General features: G+C 45.1%; 1 protein-coding gene across 1 annotated transcript in view; it reads right to left on the reverse strand.

The window, feature by feature from the left end:
• Positions 1 to 662: 662 nt before the first annotated feature.
• Positions 663 to 17218, reverse strand: part of LOC128297657 (protein tincar) — a 29866-nt gene continuing 13310 nt past the window's right edge. Inside the window, exons 3-6 of the mRNA XM_053033337.1 lie at positions 2878 to 4776; positions 2414 to 2801; positions 1583 to 2015; positions 663 to 1506 (exon numbers count right to left, since the gene is read on the reverse strand). Coding sequence (XP_052889297.1) covers positions 697 to 1506; positions 1583 to 2015; positions 2414 to 2801; positions 2878 to 4776 — 3530 coding nt within the window. The 3' untranslated portion in view covers positions 663 to 696. The remainder of the gene's footprint in view (positions 1507 to 1582; positions 2016 to 2413; positions 2802 to 2877; positions 4777 to 17218) is intronic.

Consider the following 17218-nt stretch of genomic DNA (forward strand, 5'->3'; position numbering starts at 1 on the left):
GGTACCGCGGCCACATGGGTAAGTATTGGTGAAAATATATGTTTCTATATATATATATGCGTGGATCGTCGTTACACTCCTGTACGGGCGTGGCGGGATAAAACAGTGATATGACGATATTCGGATTGTTCCATTCGTGGTCAAGTGTTCTGGATATGCGGTGTTTGCGGTGCAGTCTACAAGAGTTCGTAGGATATTACTCGGTAGGTTTACCGACATCATAATGGCGCGGTTATGAGTAGTTAAATGCCTGCAGACTGGGATGGGAGGCAAATTTGTTTGTTTTTTTCGAGGATCAGAAACTGGAACCGAGACCTCTTCGGTGTAGAGCATGCTGTATGGGTTAGCTGAGTGGGATTAAAGCTGAAGGAGGTTAACCGTACCGTGGGAACGCTCAATTGTTCCAATGAATCGTGGCGTGACTTATGAGTATGATCGTTAAACCTACACTAAATCGGATTATGTACACGTACACGTTCGGGCGAGAACAGTGGCCGAAAAGAAACAGTGATTAAGTTAAGCTAATACTAAGTACAGTACAAGAACTATGCGTATTCGCTTGCGAATATTGGGCTTTGTACAGAATAATGTAACCGAAATCAATGCTTGGGATCAATGTTGTGCGCCATTATGTTGTTACTGCTTCATTAAATTTGGTTCCTTGAGATCCCTCGGTCCGCGGATCCGCGGTACATTCTAATGCTGCATCTGCATGCCGTTCAGCTGCGACGCATTTATATACATTTCCCGATCCTGGTCGGATATCATCGAGTAGTTGGCGGAGTCGCGATCCTCCGGTATGGTGGCCGGCGGCAGGAAGGTGCTGTGGTTGGAGTGTGAGTGCACCGGCATACCGACCGTGCCGGACGGCATGGCCAGCGGGTCGTGCAGAAGCTTGGAGAATGTGTGATGCCCGGCACCGAGCCCCAGATGGCCGTACGGTGATTCGGCATTCTTCATGTACGGTAACCGCTTGAGGAACTGGTTGGAAGATGTCGCGTACCGCACATCGTTCGGCAGGGTCGTGCGCTGCTGCGGGATCTGTTGCCGCGAACCGGCGTGTGGCGGTGTGAAGGATGTCTGCGAGTGGTAATGATGCTGCTGGTGCTGCTGATGATAGCCGGCCGGCAGGGGCATCGTGCTGCACTGGGGATACTCCGACCGGTGCAGGTCCACCGCACCGCGCGTTAACGGGAGCGTTGCGCTAGTGCCGTCCTTGTTGAAGCTGGACATCTTCATGTTGGTCGAGCGCCCGAACGGTTCCTCCTGGATGGCGGGCGGCGGTGCCTTTATGATGGATTTGTAAGGACCCGACCGGGGTCTTATGACCACCTCGTCGCGCTCCTCGCCCGAATGCACCCCGCTCGACGTTTCCGATGGTGCATCGCGGCAATCGGGCGGTGACGTTGAGCTTTCCGTCGAGGTGGAATCGGACCGGGGAGTTAGCGCTTCCGTCGGCATGCCAGAGTCGGCCCGACGCAGGCAGCGTGGCGTTGAACCGGGTGCCTGCAGAAGGAAATGGGAATACGTGAGCGGACTATTCGAATAGCGCAATGCGAGAAGGAATTGTACGACAGCCTACAGCATTCTCCAGATGGTTGTGCACGGTTACGGTGACCGGTGCGAGCGGGCTGCTCAGCTGTTCCGGCGAGCGCATGAACGTTTCGCGTGACATCGTGCGACTGATCGGTGGTTCGAGATCCCGCGTGGACGCGTAGGTGACACTATCGTCCCGCACGCAAGCGAGCAGTTTGCCCTCTTCCGACGTATCGTCCGCATGATCGTTGGTGCTGCCAACGAGCGTGTTGCTGTTGCTGGCTTCATCGAGGAGATCACAGTCATCCAGCTGGGGTGGTGGTGGTGGAGGTGGAGGAGGCGATCCGGATGGTGCAGGATGTTCGTACGGGCCGAGATGAAGCAGATCGCCCGCTGGGCCCCTTAGCGTAGCGTAGTCTCCGTCATCAACTTCCCCCGTAATACTGGACATACGTATCGTGGTTCCACCGGACGGATGGCTAAAGTTATGGAATCGAAAAAAAACACGAAGAACATCGTAAATAAAAAGACAATTTTTCGGAAAAACAAAAAACAAAACTGACAAACACAAACGAAACAAACAAAGACAAGCATTCTAGAACATTCGAAACAAACGCAGAAATGTGATACAGAAATGGCGTGGTGCAATGTTAAATACTAGCTCGGGAAATGGTGCATCAAGTGGAAATACTGAAGGAAATAATCGAAACAGCAGTTTAACGCTTTCTAAAACATGCCATGCCGTTCGATTAGTAAGGTTGCAGTGAGTAAGTAAAACTAAAAAATCACACACGAAAAAGCACACAACTAATCGGAAACAAACGGAACGAGCTCGCGCGATTTGAAACTGGTAAGACTTGTCTTGTGTATGCTTTACCGCTTGTTGCCATGTTCATGAGGACCGTGTGCATGTTCGGTGGACGTACTGGTTACTTCATTGAATGTTACTTTGAGCTTCGGTGAGTTCGGCGCAATCTTGGGCCAGTAGATGGTTTCCTCTTCGCCACCCGAACCCGATCCGGGGCCGCCGGGTGCACCGCCAGGACCACCACCTTGCCCACCCTGCAGTCCATTCACCGGCGTGCCGTTCGGCGAGCGAAGGTTCGATCCATTTCCACGCAGCAATGGTTGGCTAGCAGCAGCACCGGATGCTACCCCGAGTCGGCCACCATCGAGCGGGGGCAGTTTGAAGTGCCAGCGACGTTTGGCCGTCAGCCCTAACCACAGGACGATCCACAGAAACAGATGTATTACGGAGCCGAGTGCTGCAGATGGAAGAAAGTAAGCAGTTGCTGTAAGTGAGTAAAGTTACTGGCGATCACTGGCAGAGGGCGCACTTACCCGCAGCAAGTACAGCACCATCTAGACTTCCCCGATAGGTGGCGCTGAGATCGTGCATCAGTGGAGCCTTCACGACGGCCAGTGCCAGCACGAAGCAGAGTGACGAACAGTGGGCAAAGTAGGCCCAAACGTCCGCACTCTGTTTCGCTGTGATCATGCGACGATCGCGTACCTTCGCCGCTAGCTTCCCATGCCCGTACAGATACAGCACCATCGACGACGCTACCGTGAGGATAAGCGCGAGGATGGTGAGCGCGATTGTGACCGTCCCGTTCAGGATGAGTGGTGGCGCTTGCAGGGGCAGTGCCTGGCCGAGCGTTTGCAGCTTGTACAGCACACTAGCGCCGGCAAAGCTGAGCAGTATGTCCGCACCGTTCGCAATCATCTGCAGGCTAAACAGGCAGGCGAACGATTTGGACGTATGCCAAAAGACGGACGGATAGCGGACGGCCCACACCGCCAAGGCGATGGCAAGGTTGACAAACTCCAGGCTCGGCACAGCGGCCCATGCCGAACCGGCACTAAACTGCCGCTCGATCGGTGATCCAAAGATATTGGCAAGCAGAGCGGGAAAGCCGGCCAGTTGCATCGTGCGTAGGGTAAGATTCCCCGGTGCGGCACCAATCAGGAACGCTGGCTTTATCTCCATACCGTTCTCATCCTTGATGATGAACTCGTCCTCATCAACGCTCGGGATGTTTTCGATGCTTTCCAAACTTTCGCTGCTAAAGGTTTCCACCGCCGTCAACGGTTCGGACCGTTTGCTTTTACGATTGACCAAGGAAGCCCTGGACAGTGCTCCGGCGGAGCTGGATATTGCCGTTGTTGCCTTTGGCTTAATTTCGATGATCTTGGAGTTGGTTGTGACCGGCGTTGAGGGTACGATGTTCTCGGGCAGATTGACCGGTTTAAGGATGTGAATGTCACTGTCCTTGGAAGAGGCGGTGGTTGTGGGTTTTTTCGTAGCGATCGAACCAGCGGTAGTCGTGGTGGAGATCGTGGTGGTGGTGATTGATTGAGCAGTTGTTGGACGCTTCAGCTGACTAGTATCGGGCTTGGAAGCCGTAGCTCTCGTTGGGCCGGGTGGAGCAGGTATTGTAGATGAGCTCGTGACGTATTGTTTCGTTTTGGTGGACACCCTCTTACCACTGCCACTTCCGGCGGACGCTTCGAGAAGGGTCGGTGTACCTTCGGGTTGATTGAGCAAACTCCAGTCAAGTTCCTGCTGTTCCTCTAGCTCCAACCGAGTATCCACCTCCTCGTGGTAGCGATTCCGATGCTCTGGATGGTGCTGTCCGTGCTGATGATGGTGATGGTTGCCATGATGGGATTTTCCCTTCCCTCCAACGTGTCCCTTCCCGTTCGTCGCCGAGTGCGATGACTTTCGGTGGTGATTGTTACGGTTCGGGTCTTTCCGACGGCTTTCTCGGCTGCTGGTTCGTTCGAGGCTCGTGTTCGGTACGGTACCCGGCGTAGTTGCGGGTTGCTTCAGTCGCGGTGCATCCGTCGTAGTTGTCGTCGTTGTGATGAGGTTGCGTACCGGCGGTAGCGTGTGCAGTGTTGTGGGATTTTCACCCGCCCCATTGAAGTTTTCCATCGTGGAGATGGCTATCGACGAGCTGGCCCCAAACACGGTACCCATCTCGAGTGCTTCATGTGTGCGGAACGCTTCATCGCTGGTATCGAGCGAACCGATGTCATCGTCGTAGTCGGAAAACTTCTCCACCAGATCGCTCTGCTCGAAGTACCCGTTGCGGTACAGCTTGCGCTCCAGTTCGCTCATCGGTGGACGGGCCTTGGTCATGTTTGGGTACGTCGGCGAGGAGGTCATGAACGACAGCACCACCAGACGGTCGCTGTGGGTGACCATAAAGTCGAGATCCGTGCGCCAAACGTGTTCTGAAAGTAGATAATGGTCGGAAGGAAAGGGAACTATTAGTGGCCTGTTTACCCTAAGTGTAACTAGCTTTACAACAAAAGAGAGCTCCAAAACTGCACTGAAAACTAACATAAAGTGCATCAAATGTCATGGAGGCGAAGCTAACAGCCCAAAACAGAACGCTTTCCCGGCTGAGAGTTTCATCGTAATTAAGTGCCGTTTTGCAGCAAACGCTTTTCCCTCGAGGAAAGCGACCAATAAATTAGTTTCATTTCCGCCGGGAATGTTGTTTGGATGCATCCCGCTTGCGGAGTGACACGAAAAAAAAGCTCCTCAAACTGATCAAGACACTTATCGTCTGCAGACCAAAACTAGAGCGGAACTGGAACCCGGTGGGACCAACGTTAGACATTGTTGATGACCGTTCCCAGCTGTGCCGGTCTCGTCCTCGTCGAGTGTGTACGGTTGACACACTTTCAGCGCGATGGAATGGGTATTAAAAATTCTCTTTCAAGTCGAGCCTGGACCTGAACGATGCGAACTCGCTCAAAGTGAAGCGAATGAAGCGTTCTTCTGGTTGCCTGGAGCGATGTATAATTCAGTAACGTTGAGCGATAAACTGTTCGGTCGCTTCTTGAACAGTGATTGTTTTCGCGTCTGTGGCTCGTGCAAGAAGACGTTCGTTATGGCAATTAAAATGCATCGGAAATCAGGACGTGCCCGTCGTAGGAACACTCCGGATGAGATTAACCAGCTGGCAGAGTTTCGTTTGGTTCCTTGCACTTGCAAGAACCCGCGGCTTCCAATGGAGATGGTTGATGTTGTCCGGGATGGGTGGAAATTTAAATGAGTTGCGGTAAAAGTTAGTGCCCGAGCTGTGAGTGTTTGAGAAACGGATCAGCGTTTGGTTGACTGAGGGCCACCCTACGAGCTTTGTTTGCCGTTCAGCCTACGCTTCATTGAACTTTGATGATCGAATGTGTAAGCTGGGGCTTATGAAGTGGTTTGGTCAATATTTGATCAGCAGCAGGGTAGGAATGAACACAGCGAAAAACTGACTGTATTGAGTCGTGTTGGGATAGTTGGGATACGGGTGAAACTTTGTGTGACTAGTACAGTACATTACTGGCTTCCCAGAGACTACAGCAGTCTGTCGAGTCTTAATGTGGTTGGGAAAACTTTAGCTAAAAGTAGCAAATAAAAGTCCGATAATGTTTGCAAAATAAAGGTTGCTTGCTGAGTCGTTGGAGTTTGGTCATTCTTCCCAAATGAACCTTAATTCTGGAAAAAAAACATTTTAAATTACACCCTTTGAAGACGCCACATTCTGGCCGGGGACCGATGGACAATGGATTTTCGTTTGCTTTCCACCCGCATAAATGTGTATTCTGGCTAGCTAGCGCAAGCGAACGGTCGAAAGCTTCTAATCGTTCAATTTGACGCTAAGCTGTCCGGAAAGCGTGAACGCGGAAAGTAATAACAAATTGCTTGCGGCAAAACGTTCACTCTGCCACATTCCACTCTGCCGGTGGAATTATTTCTTCCTTCCATTTTCTCCGCTGTCTGTTTCGTGCATTTTTAGTCCATCGTTGGTGCTACTGTGCGTGTGAGATGGAGATGAGTTTTCTCTTTCCCTTATCGCGTTGTTAGTTACCGAAGGTATCCTTTCCCGAGGCTGTTTCTTACGATGAGTAAGGAGAGCCAGTGAGGAAAAATGTAAAAAAGGGACAATTTTTTATTTAGCTTCTGTTTAAATGAACGGCGACAAGAAGAAAAAAAAACATTATGTAAAAAAGTATAGTGTCGCAGATACAATAGCAAAAACACAGGAAACGTGATTAATTAAACGTCATCACGGTAACGTTGGTGAGGGTTTTTTTTTTTAGCACATAGTAGACTTTGGCTGGTAAAGCCGGCATGGTTCGTATTTTTTCTCTTATTGATGAAAATCGTGCGAGAGTGCGGAATTGTTTGTACATTTTTTTCCGAGTTTAATTTACTCTTGTTTCTGTTTTTTTCTTTTCGTTCCGTTTGTTTTTGGGTGTGAACTGTTTTTATTTTACAACATAACCTTGTTGTGTCAGTTTTAGCATTTGTTTTCCCTTTTTTTCAGCATCCTATATTGCGATTTTTTATCTGCATCAGGTTTTGTTAATTCTGTAAATGTGTTTTACGTTGTGCTTAATTGTCTTGGCTTTCTTTTTTCTTGTTTGATCTGTTGTGATTGGATAATTGTGCTTTTATTCATTTAAAAACATGACAATAACGTTTGAACATAGATGAAGGCATGAGCAATAATAAAATAAAATGTTATAAATGGTAGCATATGGAAACAACAGGAAAAAACAACCCTAAATGAAATATAAACATGTAAAACAAAATTAATAAGTTAAATTTCAGTGCCCTGTAGGCACACTGTGCCTTAAATAAGTTCTCGAATGAGGGATTATTTTTGAAAGCTTAAAGCTTCCCATCATATTATATCGGTTACACTTGAACGACTGTTTTCGCACAGAGCAAGTTCATGAAGATGCTTCCAAAGGAGCGAACATTGCAGTAAACGGTTTTCATACTTAGGAAAAAAGAGAGTAATAGCTGTTGGCAAATAAAAAAGTAAATCCACAGTCTAACCCGTGCTCCCCACATTTTCCCATCCCAGACGGACGGGCCAGTTCCGGTGATGCGCAATAACGTGAATGGAAGTCATTAGTTCTAATTACATTTTTCCGTTGCACAATTTTGCAGCTGTACGAGTGCAACGGCTTCCAGCCCCAACCGGTTCGGAATGTTAGGGTTACTGATACGGGAAAGATGGTTCGTTTTGACCCCGGGCCTCACAGGCAGGACAGTAGTGCTTGGAATGCTTCGATGCTTCGGTCACCGGTTACTGATTCTGTCTGATTGGGTCCAGCGAAAGGCAACGTTTCTACGCTTTTTTTCCCTGCGCTATTTTACGCTCAAAGTCATGTCAATACTGTGCGCGGTGGTGTAGGAAAGATTTCTTTGCATCTTTTTTTTACCTTCCACTTTTGACGCAAACAGATAGAAGGAAAATAATCAGCTTAATTACACCCCTCCCGGTACGATCCGCACCTGCAGTTGGGAGGTTCGGTGCAGTTTCGCATACTTTCGCATTGAGTGCCCTTTTCTCTTAGGCTTAATTAATGGAACCCTTATTAAGGGGATGTTTTTTGTTGTTTAATTTCACACGGTTTTCCCTCGTCGTTATAGAGGAAAAAGTAAGGACGTTTGTTTTGAAATAGGATTTCGATAGGCAGGTTAAATTTCCGTGATAAAAGTTAGAAAAAAACAATTTTTAAAACTTGTAAGTGAAAAAGTATTTTAAAATACTCACTGATCTAGAAAACATATAAGCTAGTGACTACTAGTGGTATAGGAGCATGAAATAATGGAGCCTAAATTTATGCAATAATTGTTACAAAATAGTCCAATAACCTATATAAAGGAATGCCCATCAATAGGGGTAAAAAATTAAACCTCTTTTTACCGCACAATGTTGAGCGTTGCAAGTTTTATTAACATTTAATATTTCTATTTTTGCATAAAAGTACGAAAACTTTGTAAGAAAACGTCCGATATTTTTTACAAAAAAGCACCATCATAAGCCAACACGACATGCTTCGGTTGTTTGCTTTTTTGAGCCAACCATAATCAGATTCGTTTGTATTCTTTGTTGTGCGCTGTAGTTTTCCATTTTTCCGGTTTCCGATTGTCCGAAGGAGCAATGGCATAAGTCTGTATGGACACGTTCGATCGTCCATCCGAGTAAGTGGTACAACAACACAGAGTAAACTCAATTGTTCCCGTTCGCTTTACATTGTACGGTTCGGTTGCCTTTTTTGTGTTGTTTTCGCTATAATTTATAACCTCAAAAGCTGTTGTCGAAACGGACCCATCCTGCCGACGGACGATGTTGAACGATTCTATTCACGCTCAGCATGCGTGCTGAGTGCTAAAGGATGCCGGGTTATGTTACGTTTCCGTTCTTCTAGCAGCGTTATTGGATGCAAGAAATGCACTTTGTCAAACCAGTGTAACTGCAAGATTGTGCATTGACAAGAAGAGGAAGATGAAGCTGTGCGCCGTGAGCATCGTAAAAAGGAGCAGATCAAACTAAAAAAATATATTCCGTGAAATGGAACTTGTTTTGCGATGATCAGACCGATATTTCACGTAAAAAAACACGAGCTGAAAGTAAAGCTCACAAGAAGTTACATCATGGGGTAAAACATTGTTTCATTTTCCTTCTCGAAGCGGGTTATAAATATTTCCACACACCATTTATGGTGCTTTCGTACCCATCGTAGGGTGGAGCATCGTGTTTCAAAGACGGTGGAGTTTTGTGGCAAAGCTTCCAGGCGGTGGCGTAAAAACGTGATATCTTGATTCGATATTCGCTCGTTCGAGTGGTTGTACAACTTTGTTGCGGGCTTGTTGCATCACGCGGGATGGGTTTGTTGGGCAACGATAGAATTGAATCTTTTACGATGCTTTTAATGGAACCCTATGGCAAACGCCGCTGGTAGGTCAAAGTGTTAACAGTACACCAGTAGATGTTGGTGGTCGATAGAAGATGGTATCTACAAGTGGGTCAACGAAAACGCACGGAAGAAACGCTGATAACGATGCAATAACAAAGATGTTTTACGATGGCAGAATGGGTTGAAGTTAAATGTTGAGCTTAAAGGTAAAATACATGAGCATATTAAGGAAAAAAAATCTTTGGAGAGCTATGTTTGTGGCATAGTACTAGGCATAGCTGTTGGATTTAGGTGTGATGATGAATTAACTTCATTTTGCTAAAAAGAGACAATCTTGTAAAACCTCTTCTTTTACAGACATTCTAATGCATCATTAGCTAGAGTGACGGGGGACTGACATCTAGCTCCATAAGTAATAAGATTAAAGTTAATTCAGTTTTTATTACCTCCCTTCCAGAAGATCTCGTGTCCAGAGCACACTCATCCATTAAACAGATTCAGATGTTTAATGTCTCAATCTTGGGGATCTTTTATCGGTTTTAGGGGTTTTCGGTTACAACAGAGGGGAAAGGTCATCCAGACGAAAACTATTTTCGGGTAAAACGGTGCGATATAGCACTTAAAGCCACCCCATGAAACCGTAGCATCCGGTGGCACAGCATGGTGCCGTTGACACCTCACGAACCAGTCGCATGGCGTATAGGAAGGTACAAAAGAACGATGCCCGGATGAGACTGGAAGCAATTAAATCTGATCTATTTCTGATTAGAGAGCGGGTAGAGGAGGACTTTTGTGACCGGTCAATGGTGTTTAAATGTGTGGGGTTGTCAGTTCTAGCTATGTCTCGCTCTGAGATGTATGCCATACTTTCTATGCCATTTATTCGCTACTTTTATCGCCAGTCTTTCGTGCATCGCCAGATAACGTAAGAGAGAGAGAGGGTGAGTGAGACTGGGTGGATATAATTTGATTAATACTGATTTATCTGACTCCGTGGACTGTAGTAGTTTTGGTTGGTTGGTTCCATGGCTGTTCGAAAAGGATGGAGATTTTTTTGCCTTGCAATGAACACGGTTGGTGAAAAATGTTCAAACTACTAAAGCAAAAGATGTGTCATTAACCAGGCGTCTCCACCGCGAACAAAAACAACCAGGCGTCTCCATGAGAGGAGACATAAATTCTAAAGATCCACGTGCTTAAGAATCACTTCATGTTTACAATGCATTTGCGAGTTTATTTTACAGGACTAAAAAAAAATGAACCAATATACTCAATGTTTTAAAGGAGGAAATTTATGCAAAACACTCCCAATTTAGTGTTTAAGCATTATAATTATGCTCTTGTTTGCTGTTAATTTAAATTACAACGGTCACACATTATAACACTAAATGTGTTTAATCTTTCCATTGTGTTTGCCTAGTGAATGTCCCCTAATATTTAGAGAGGATTCTCGCAAACATGGGAGGCATGGGATTGTTTATGTGCGGATTTTATTTATCTTAATTAAACGTCAGGATTTAGGGGCCGGTCCTTTGCTGACAACACTCGAAAAAGGGTCGCCGTATCGTCTTAAAGCTCAACCATATGTTTCAGAACCGTGGCTTTGATTTGGGTTCCAGGTTGCGGAAAGGATTAACGATAATTCGATGAGTTTGCAGAAGCAGGTAAGCAGTGGTACGGTGTGTCTACCTTCCACCCTCGATTGCAACACTGTAACCGCTTTGCAATCGAAATAATTGCTTCCCAGAGGTTAATCCTCTTACTGATAATGCCCTTTTCTCCATCCCGTTCCATTCATCCACGGTACGATACGAAGATTTCGCTTGGAACGCATGTGGTCCCCGGGTGCAAAGTTTCCCAGCATCTACTCATCCACCATGCAATTCATCTCTCGCCGGTTAGGTGGTGCTGGCATGTAAATCGTACCAAGGATGACATAACTGAGCGGTTCCGTCTTTTTGATACACTGTGCCTTCGTTTTATTGCGCTTCGGCAGGGTCGAGCGGGGCTTGAGGTTTGGGAGTTCCGTGGCTGAGGGAAAGCAGATGAACACAAACAATAACATGACTCGCTGCAGAACAACGTTGTTCCGTTCACAGCACGTGGCACGGAATGTACGGAGTTGAGGTTTTTCAACCCTCCGGGCTAGTTGTTTGCTGAAACAACAAGCAGACATTACGCGACATGAAGTTTTTTTTTTCTTCATCCACCCAAACGTAATGTGCACCGGGAGAAGCTTTTGCATTGCAATTTCGTTTTCTGGATGCTTTTTCATTGTGTGGAAGGAAGTTGAGATAAATTTCACCATACAAGTGGGTTACCGTTCGGTGATGCAGTTTGTGCTTCATACCCTTTTTTTTGTATAAAAAATCATTGCAAAAAAGAGCACAAAAAGAAAAAGCTGATGGCATCAATTCTTTTCTCCAGATCGACATGATTTCGTGATTTTACTTCTGCTTCACTCCGGGGGAAGCATAAATCGCGCGTAACGAGTGGCAGTTCCTGCAGCCGGTGGAGAGTCTTTAGTGAAATTGAGTTTACTTTTACCATTGTCATCTTAAACAGATTTTAATGATGTGCCTTGTTCTGTGCCATCGCTTCTGGGAGGGTTGCGGCGCACAAACACACAGACAGCGTTTTAAAATGGATCTACCTTAACGTGCCTAGACAGGGAGGACTTAAAGCGGTACAGAATGGAAAAATAGAGAGAACTATCTGAACGGTAGGTGTACGCAGTAATTTTTTTTACGAATCCATGCCTGTCCTTTTGTTACTGGCATTTAAATGTAGCTTCACGTAGTAGGGTTAGTTTGGACTGGTCATGATTTATGCATAAGGATTGTTTCAACAAAACGGGAAACCTTCCCAAATGACTGGACTATATGTCTGGATGGGACATCTGACTTTCAGCTTTATAATTTGCATGAAGTTTAAGGTACCAAAAATGCCTCCATTTAAAGAGATATACGATTCGAACAATTTTGTTGTAAAAAGTTCCAATTTTAAGTACAAAAACTAGCATGAACAACACATTATATTGATTTGCATAGTTTGTTCTTAAGTTTTCTTCTGGCATGCCAGCTGCAGATTATTGTTAAAGTAGATAATTATACCATGAACTCTGAACAACTCTCTTTTCTTTTGTCCATGCTTGTTACGATGCTGTGTTTTGCATAAAATTAACCCAAAATTTATTGAAAGAACCCCAAAAAGAGGTGTCAAGTTGATTGGTTCGCTTGCTTTTTTGTCGTTTTTTTTTCAATATCCCAAATGAGCTCCCCAAATGTGTTCAAATGTTTAAGAAAGTGATTAAGCAAAATCAGCGGCTTTTCCCACGGTTGTACTTATCGAAGGGAATGAGTCAAAGAAGAGTGTCCAGCGTTTCGAAATAAAAAAATCCATCCCGAATTATGATCCAAACCCCAAAAAAGTTGTTGGTTTGTTAGCATTAGCAGCCTACATCCTTCCTGCAAACCCTTAACCATTTGCCTTCCGTTATTTCCTACTTAAAGTGAAGTTGCACACTCAGCTTAAGAGAACAATCTTGAAGTAAAATGAAAAAAAACGGCATGTCCAAAAAAAGAAGACTATCCTTGTTGTGCCTTTGTTTGCACGGTGAAAGTTAACGAAACTTTACCAAAAGATTATCCCCCCTGGGGAGAATACGCAAAAGCGTCAGAAATAAATAAAAAAACACACAGTCCTGCAGTAACTTTGCCTGTTTTGCATGTTTCCTCTCGGGGCCGGGAGTTAAAAATGAACCCATTCCCGGTCGTTTCCAGCGAAGGGAGATAAGTGATGGATCATGAAAAAAGAAAACAGAGGCAAACGAAACGACCGCACTGAGCACCGGAGACTGTTACCAACAGGCGACTTGAAGGATCATATTCAAAACAGTCCTTCACCTTCTTCACTGAGGCAAAGGATTTCGTATGAAAGGCGCTTCAGCTTCCGTTGGCATGATGTTGCGAACATGCTTACATGGTGCTGCTTGCAGAATTGAAAGCAACAAGAATTGTCGCAACAAGCCAATCTTCGCAATCGACAGCTTCGGGAAGGAAAGTGCAACAAGCGCTGGAGAGTAGTGGCGAATTGTTGTAGCGTGTGGTGGAAAACATTTAAAGAAACTTTGTGAAATGAAAAAGGTCAAAAAGTAACATTTGTACAGCATTCCGTGCTTCCATTTTGTTGCCCTATAAGTAGTTAGTTGATCAATTTGCAGTGCGTGCATGTGTGTTACACCGCAAAAGTTTGTTTTTACTTCGAGAAACAACAGAAAAAAACAACAAACCATGTTACATGCCGGTCTGATTCAATTATAAGTTTGTCTTGATTGATTGAAATGTTTTCCCCTGTTAAGGCACGTGCGTGTCATGTGGCAACGTGGTAACATGCACATAGTGCCCACACAAAGCTCGATGTTTTGGAAACATTGTGCCAGTTTGTTTGACAATTTATTATGAGTGGAATGTTTTTGACGCTTTGATTATTCGAGTTTCGCAAACGTTTGTGGGCAATGCGAAGTTCGATAAGTTTATCAAAATTATCTCGTTGTTTTAATTTGCGTTAAGTAAGTAGCTTCAACACCGTGGAAGCCATAAATCGGTAACAAAAACCCCCACCCGATCGCTTGAAACATTCTTCACGCCCTAACGATGTCGAATGAAGCGATTAAATGAACAAAGCTAGAAGGAAGGACACTAAGCTGCGTGAGGTACAAAATCCTTTAGTCACCCGCCCAATTTGTGAAGCAACAATTTAGATTGTGACAGGATTGAGTTTTTCCACCACTCATACCATTATTTAATTACTGTCGTCCGCGAAAAGTTAGCCGGATGGACCCCACCGTACCAAACGGGGTAGATTTCACGCAGCAAAACGCTCCTCTCGAAAGGGCACTCATCAGAACGGAACTGGAAGGTGTGAAGTGGTTCGCTCTTTTATGCTGCTCATTCCGGTGGAAAATCCTACCGGAAAAGCCTATCAAGGAGCTTTTCACTGTACACGGGAACAGGGAAGATACCAGTAAGCGCGGGACCGACGAAAGATGACTTCCTTTCGGGATTTTTTTTTTGCTCCAGCTCCACTGCATTGCATCGCGTGAAAGTGTGTGTCGTGCGTCGTGAAATCTCAAGAGCGCTCGTGGGGGAAACCAAGCGTAAGGATTGGGGGCACATCGTTACGGTGTTTGACGCAACATGAATCAATGGTTGAACGGAAGGACTGGGAAATGGAAAGAATCCGGAACTGGCGAGAAATTTACCGCCGTTGGGGTTGATAACACGAAGAACACGTGGCAGGCGTTGCAAAATGTGAAGGGAGAAGAGCAAGGCCGTACTTTTTGACACTATAAGCTGCTAAAGAGATAGGAAATTTTGAAATCAAGGAATACTGCTCTGCCCAACCCGGGTACGGGGTTTAGTGGTAGGTTTATTATTTTATCAACATTAGAGCAGCCGTTTGGCATTTTGGGGAAAAAACCGCAAACCTAAACCATGCTCCTTTGTTTGGCTGTGCCATTCGGAAGTGGGTGGAAAGGGTGGATTCCGATTAGTCAAGTGAGTGGTGCGTTAAAGCGATATGAGTCGGGAATTAGTGTGGCCACCACAATTTACTTTATCGTCTTAGTGGAGAAGCAGACGGTAAATGAGATTTGTAATGAGAGCTCTCCCTTTTCTAATACGGGTATTAATAAGGATCAGAATAGGAAAAGTCAAGGGTGTTAAACGATAATTAACAGGAAGAATATCTATAAAATTATTTACTTTTTTATCTAATTGTCAGATAAGTAAATAAATAACTAAGAAAATAGTTGAACGTAAGTAAAAGTCAGCATTAATTAAAAATAGCATAAAAGCGCCCTCTCGCGGTAATTGTGGCAAGCGTACGGTAGTATTATACATCAACATGGCTTGTCATATCTTGTGTTATTAAAACGAATACAATGCAATCATCGCCAGCAAACATCGTACATATTGCTCTATTTTCTTCGTATCACTATGACACACATTCTGCCTACACCTAGGACCTAATTACAGTCGTTTCATTACAAAGCTTTATTGCTGTTTTTGAACTGTTCGTGAAGTTGTAAAACAAAGCAAATCTTAGTTGCTAGGTAAACCAACTTTGCTGGCTGACTCATCAACATGTACGGGTCAATGTGTTCGCTTCGATTGCATGTTTTAATTTCTTCCCCACCGCCGCTTGGTAGTAAACTTACGGGATCGATATGGTTACCCTTAGCTTTGCCAATAAAACGTAACAGCAGGAACTGGAACATGGTCCACAAGTTTTCCATCATATGGGCCAACAGTGGTGGTGCATCGTTGCAATTTTTCGTTATAATGTTTTTTATGTTCCCACAAACCCGGTGAAAAGTGATCGAGGACGAAGGGTGGATGAAGTATAATGGCACATAAAAATAAAAGAAAACATACTACCCCTTTGCTGTTCAGTTTACCTACACAATGCAATGGCTTTCGGCAACATTACGTCCTTGTGCATGGTTCGCAAAGAGGACAAGTCCGTGTTTCCGTCGTACGCGAGCCAATGTTTTATATTTGCTGCAGGCTAGCGAGTGCCATGTTATGATGTGCTTTTGTTCAATTTTCGATGTCATCGTGTGATGGGCGTATTGAATGACCTTAAAGATTGTTGTGATGAAAATAGGGAAAAATGGAAGGCTATTGCTAAGTTTGCAGCGTGCAATGCACCTCGACGTTGAGGATTGAAAGGGATGTGTTGTCACAATAATAACACGGCCTTAGTAAAGGCCTTACTGTGTGTGTGTAAGCGAAGAGACACTCATGACTGATTGTAAATCAAAGGGCAGGTTTATGTGCCCATATTATGTCTACCCTCTCGACCTGCTGCTTCAGATTGAAGCTATTAGAAGTTTTTATATGGTGATACACAAAGAAGGAAACTGCCCCAAGGGGAGCAACCTCAATCGAACTAGAGTTGATCTGTGAAGGAAAAAAAACCCTCCAAAGAAATCCCCTTGCCCTTCGACGTTAACCTCTTATGCGGAAATGGTTATATTGCTATGACGTGGACAGCAGGGATAAAACGGTTCCCCTCTTATAGATGCGCCCCTGAAAGATGGCACATTTCCGTAGGCGATAAGCCGGGCATAGTTCCTGATAAAGCGGACCGATATAAAGACGGAAACGAAGTTGTTTATTTCCATTCGGTTTATCTAACCGTGGCCGGCAGGGTGGGAACGAAACCTTCGAATGTCCAGAAGGAGTCAGTTAAACACGATGCTTTCCTTACTGCACGATAATGCCATCCTTCCTGGTGCGCCTGCGGGAGGAATCTTGTTAGTGTTGTCCCAAAACTTTACGACATTTTCGAAAAGTGATCCAAGGAAATTCCAACCGTAAGGCGGAAGATGGAAACCAACGCCTGTGGTGAGCAGCTGCCACCAGCTGGCTGATTTCGGCTGTAGCGTTTGCAGGAAGTCAGTGACAAGTGCGTTGGCTTAAAAACTGACGATGCTCTCTGTCCGGATGGTTCAGTTTATGATGGAACGTTCTGTAATCATACTTTTCAGAAATTTCCTAAAACTCCCGCGGGTGGGAGTGGGAATAGCTACGGAGGTAATTGCGTAGAAGACAATTTAAAACATTGCCGCAAAATGTTTTTACTTTTAAACCCGACATCCCGTATCCCTTTTGTAGCTTATCCTTCGAAGGTTTTGCAGGGCAAATCGTTCCCCCGTAGAAGCTGGATATAAAGATACAGAGAGATCCAATAACGAAAGCTTGTTTCGGGGTGCGAAACTTTACGGTGTAAAACTTTGCACAGCGCATTATACTCATTCCTTTGCCTTTGGTTGTTCATGGCTTCGGTTCATCTGGGGGAAGGAATTTACATTCGATCGTTTGTTCGTTGATGGAGTGGTTTGGGATAGGAATTTTAATTAGGATATTTTGGAATTGCTCATTTTGTTCGTGCT

This window comes from Anopheles moucheti, chromosome 2 (genome assembly GCF_943734755.1).
Source record: "Anopheles moucheti chromosome 2, idAnoMoucSN_F20_07, whole genome shotgun sequence".
Classification (NCBI taxonomy): Eukaryota; Metazoa; Arthropoda; class Insecta; order Diptera; family Culicidae; genus Anopheles; species Anopheles moucheti.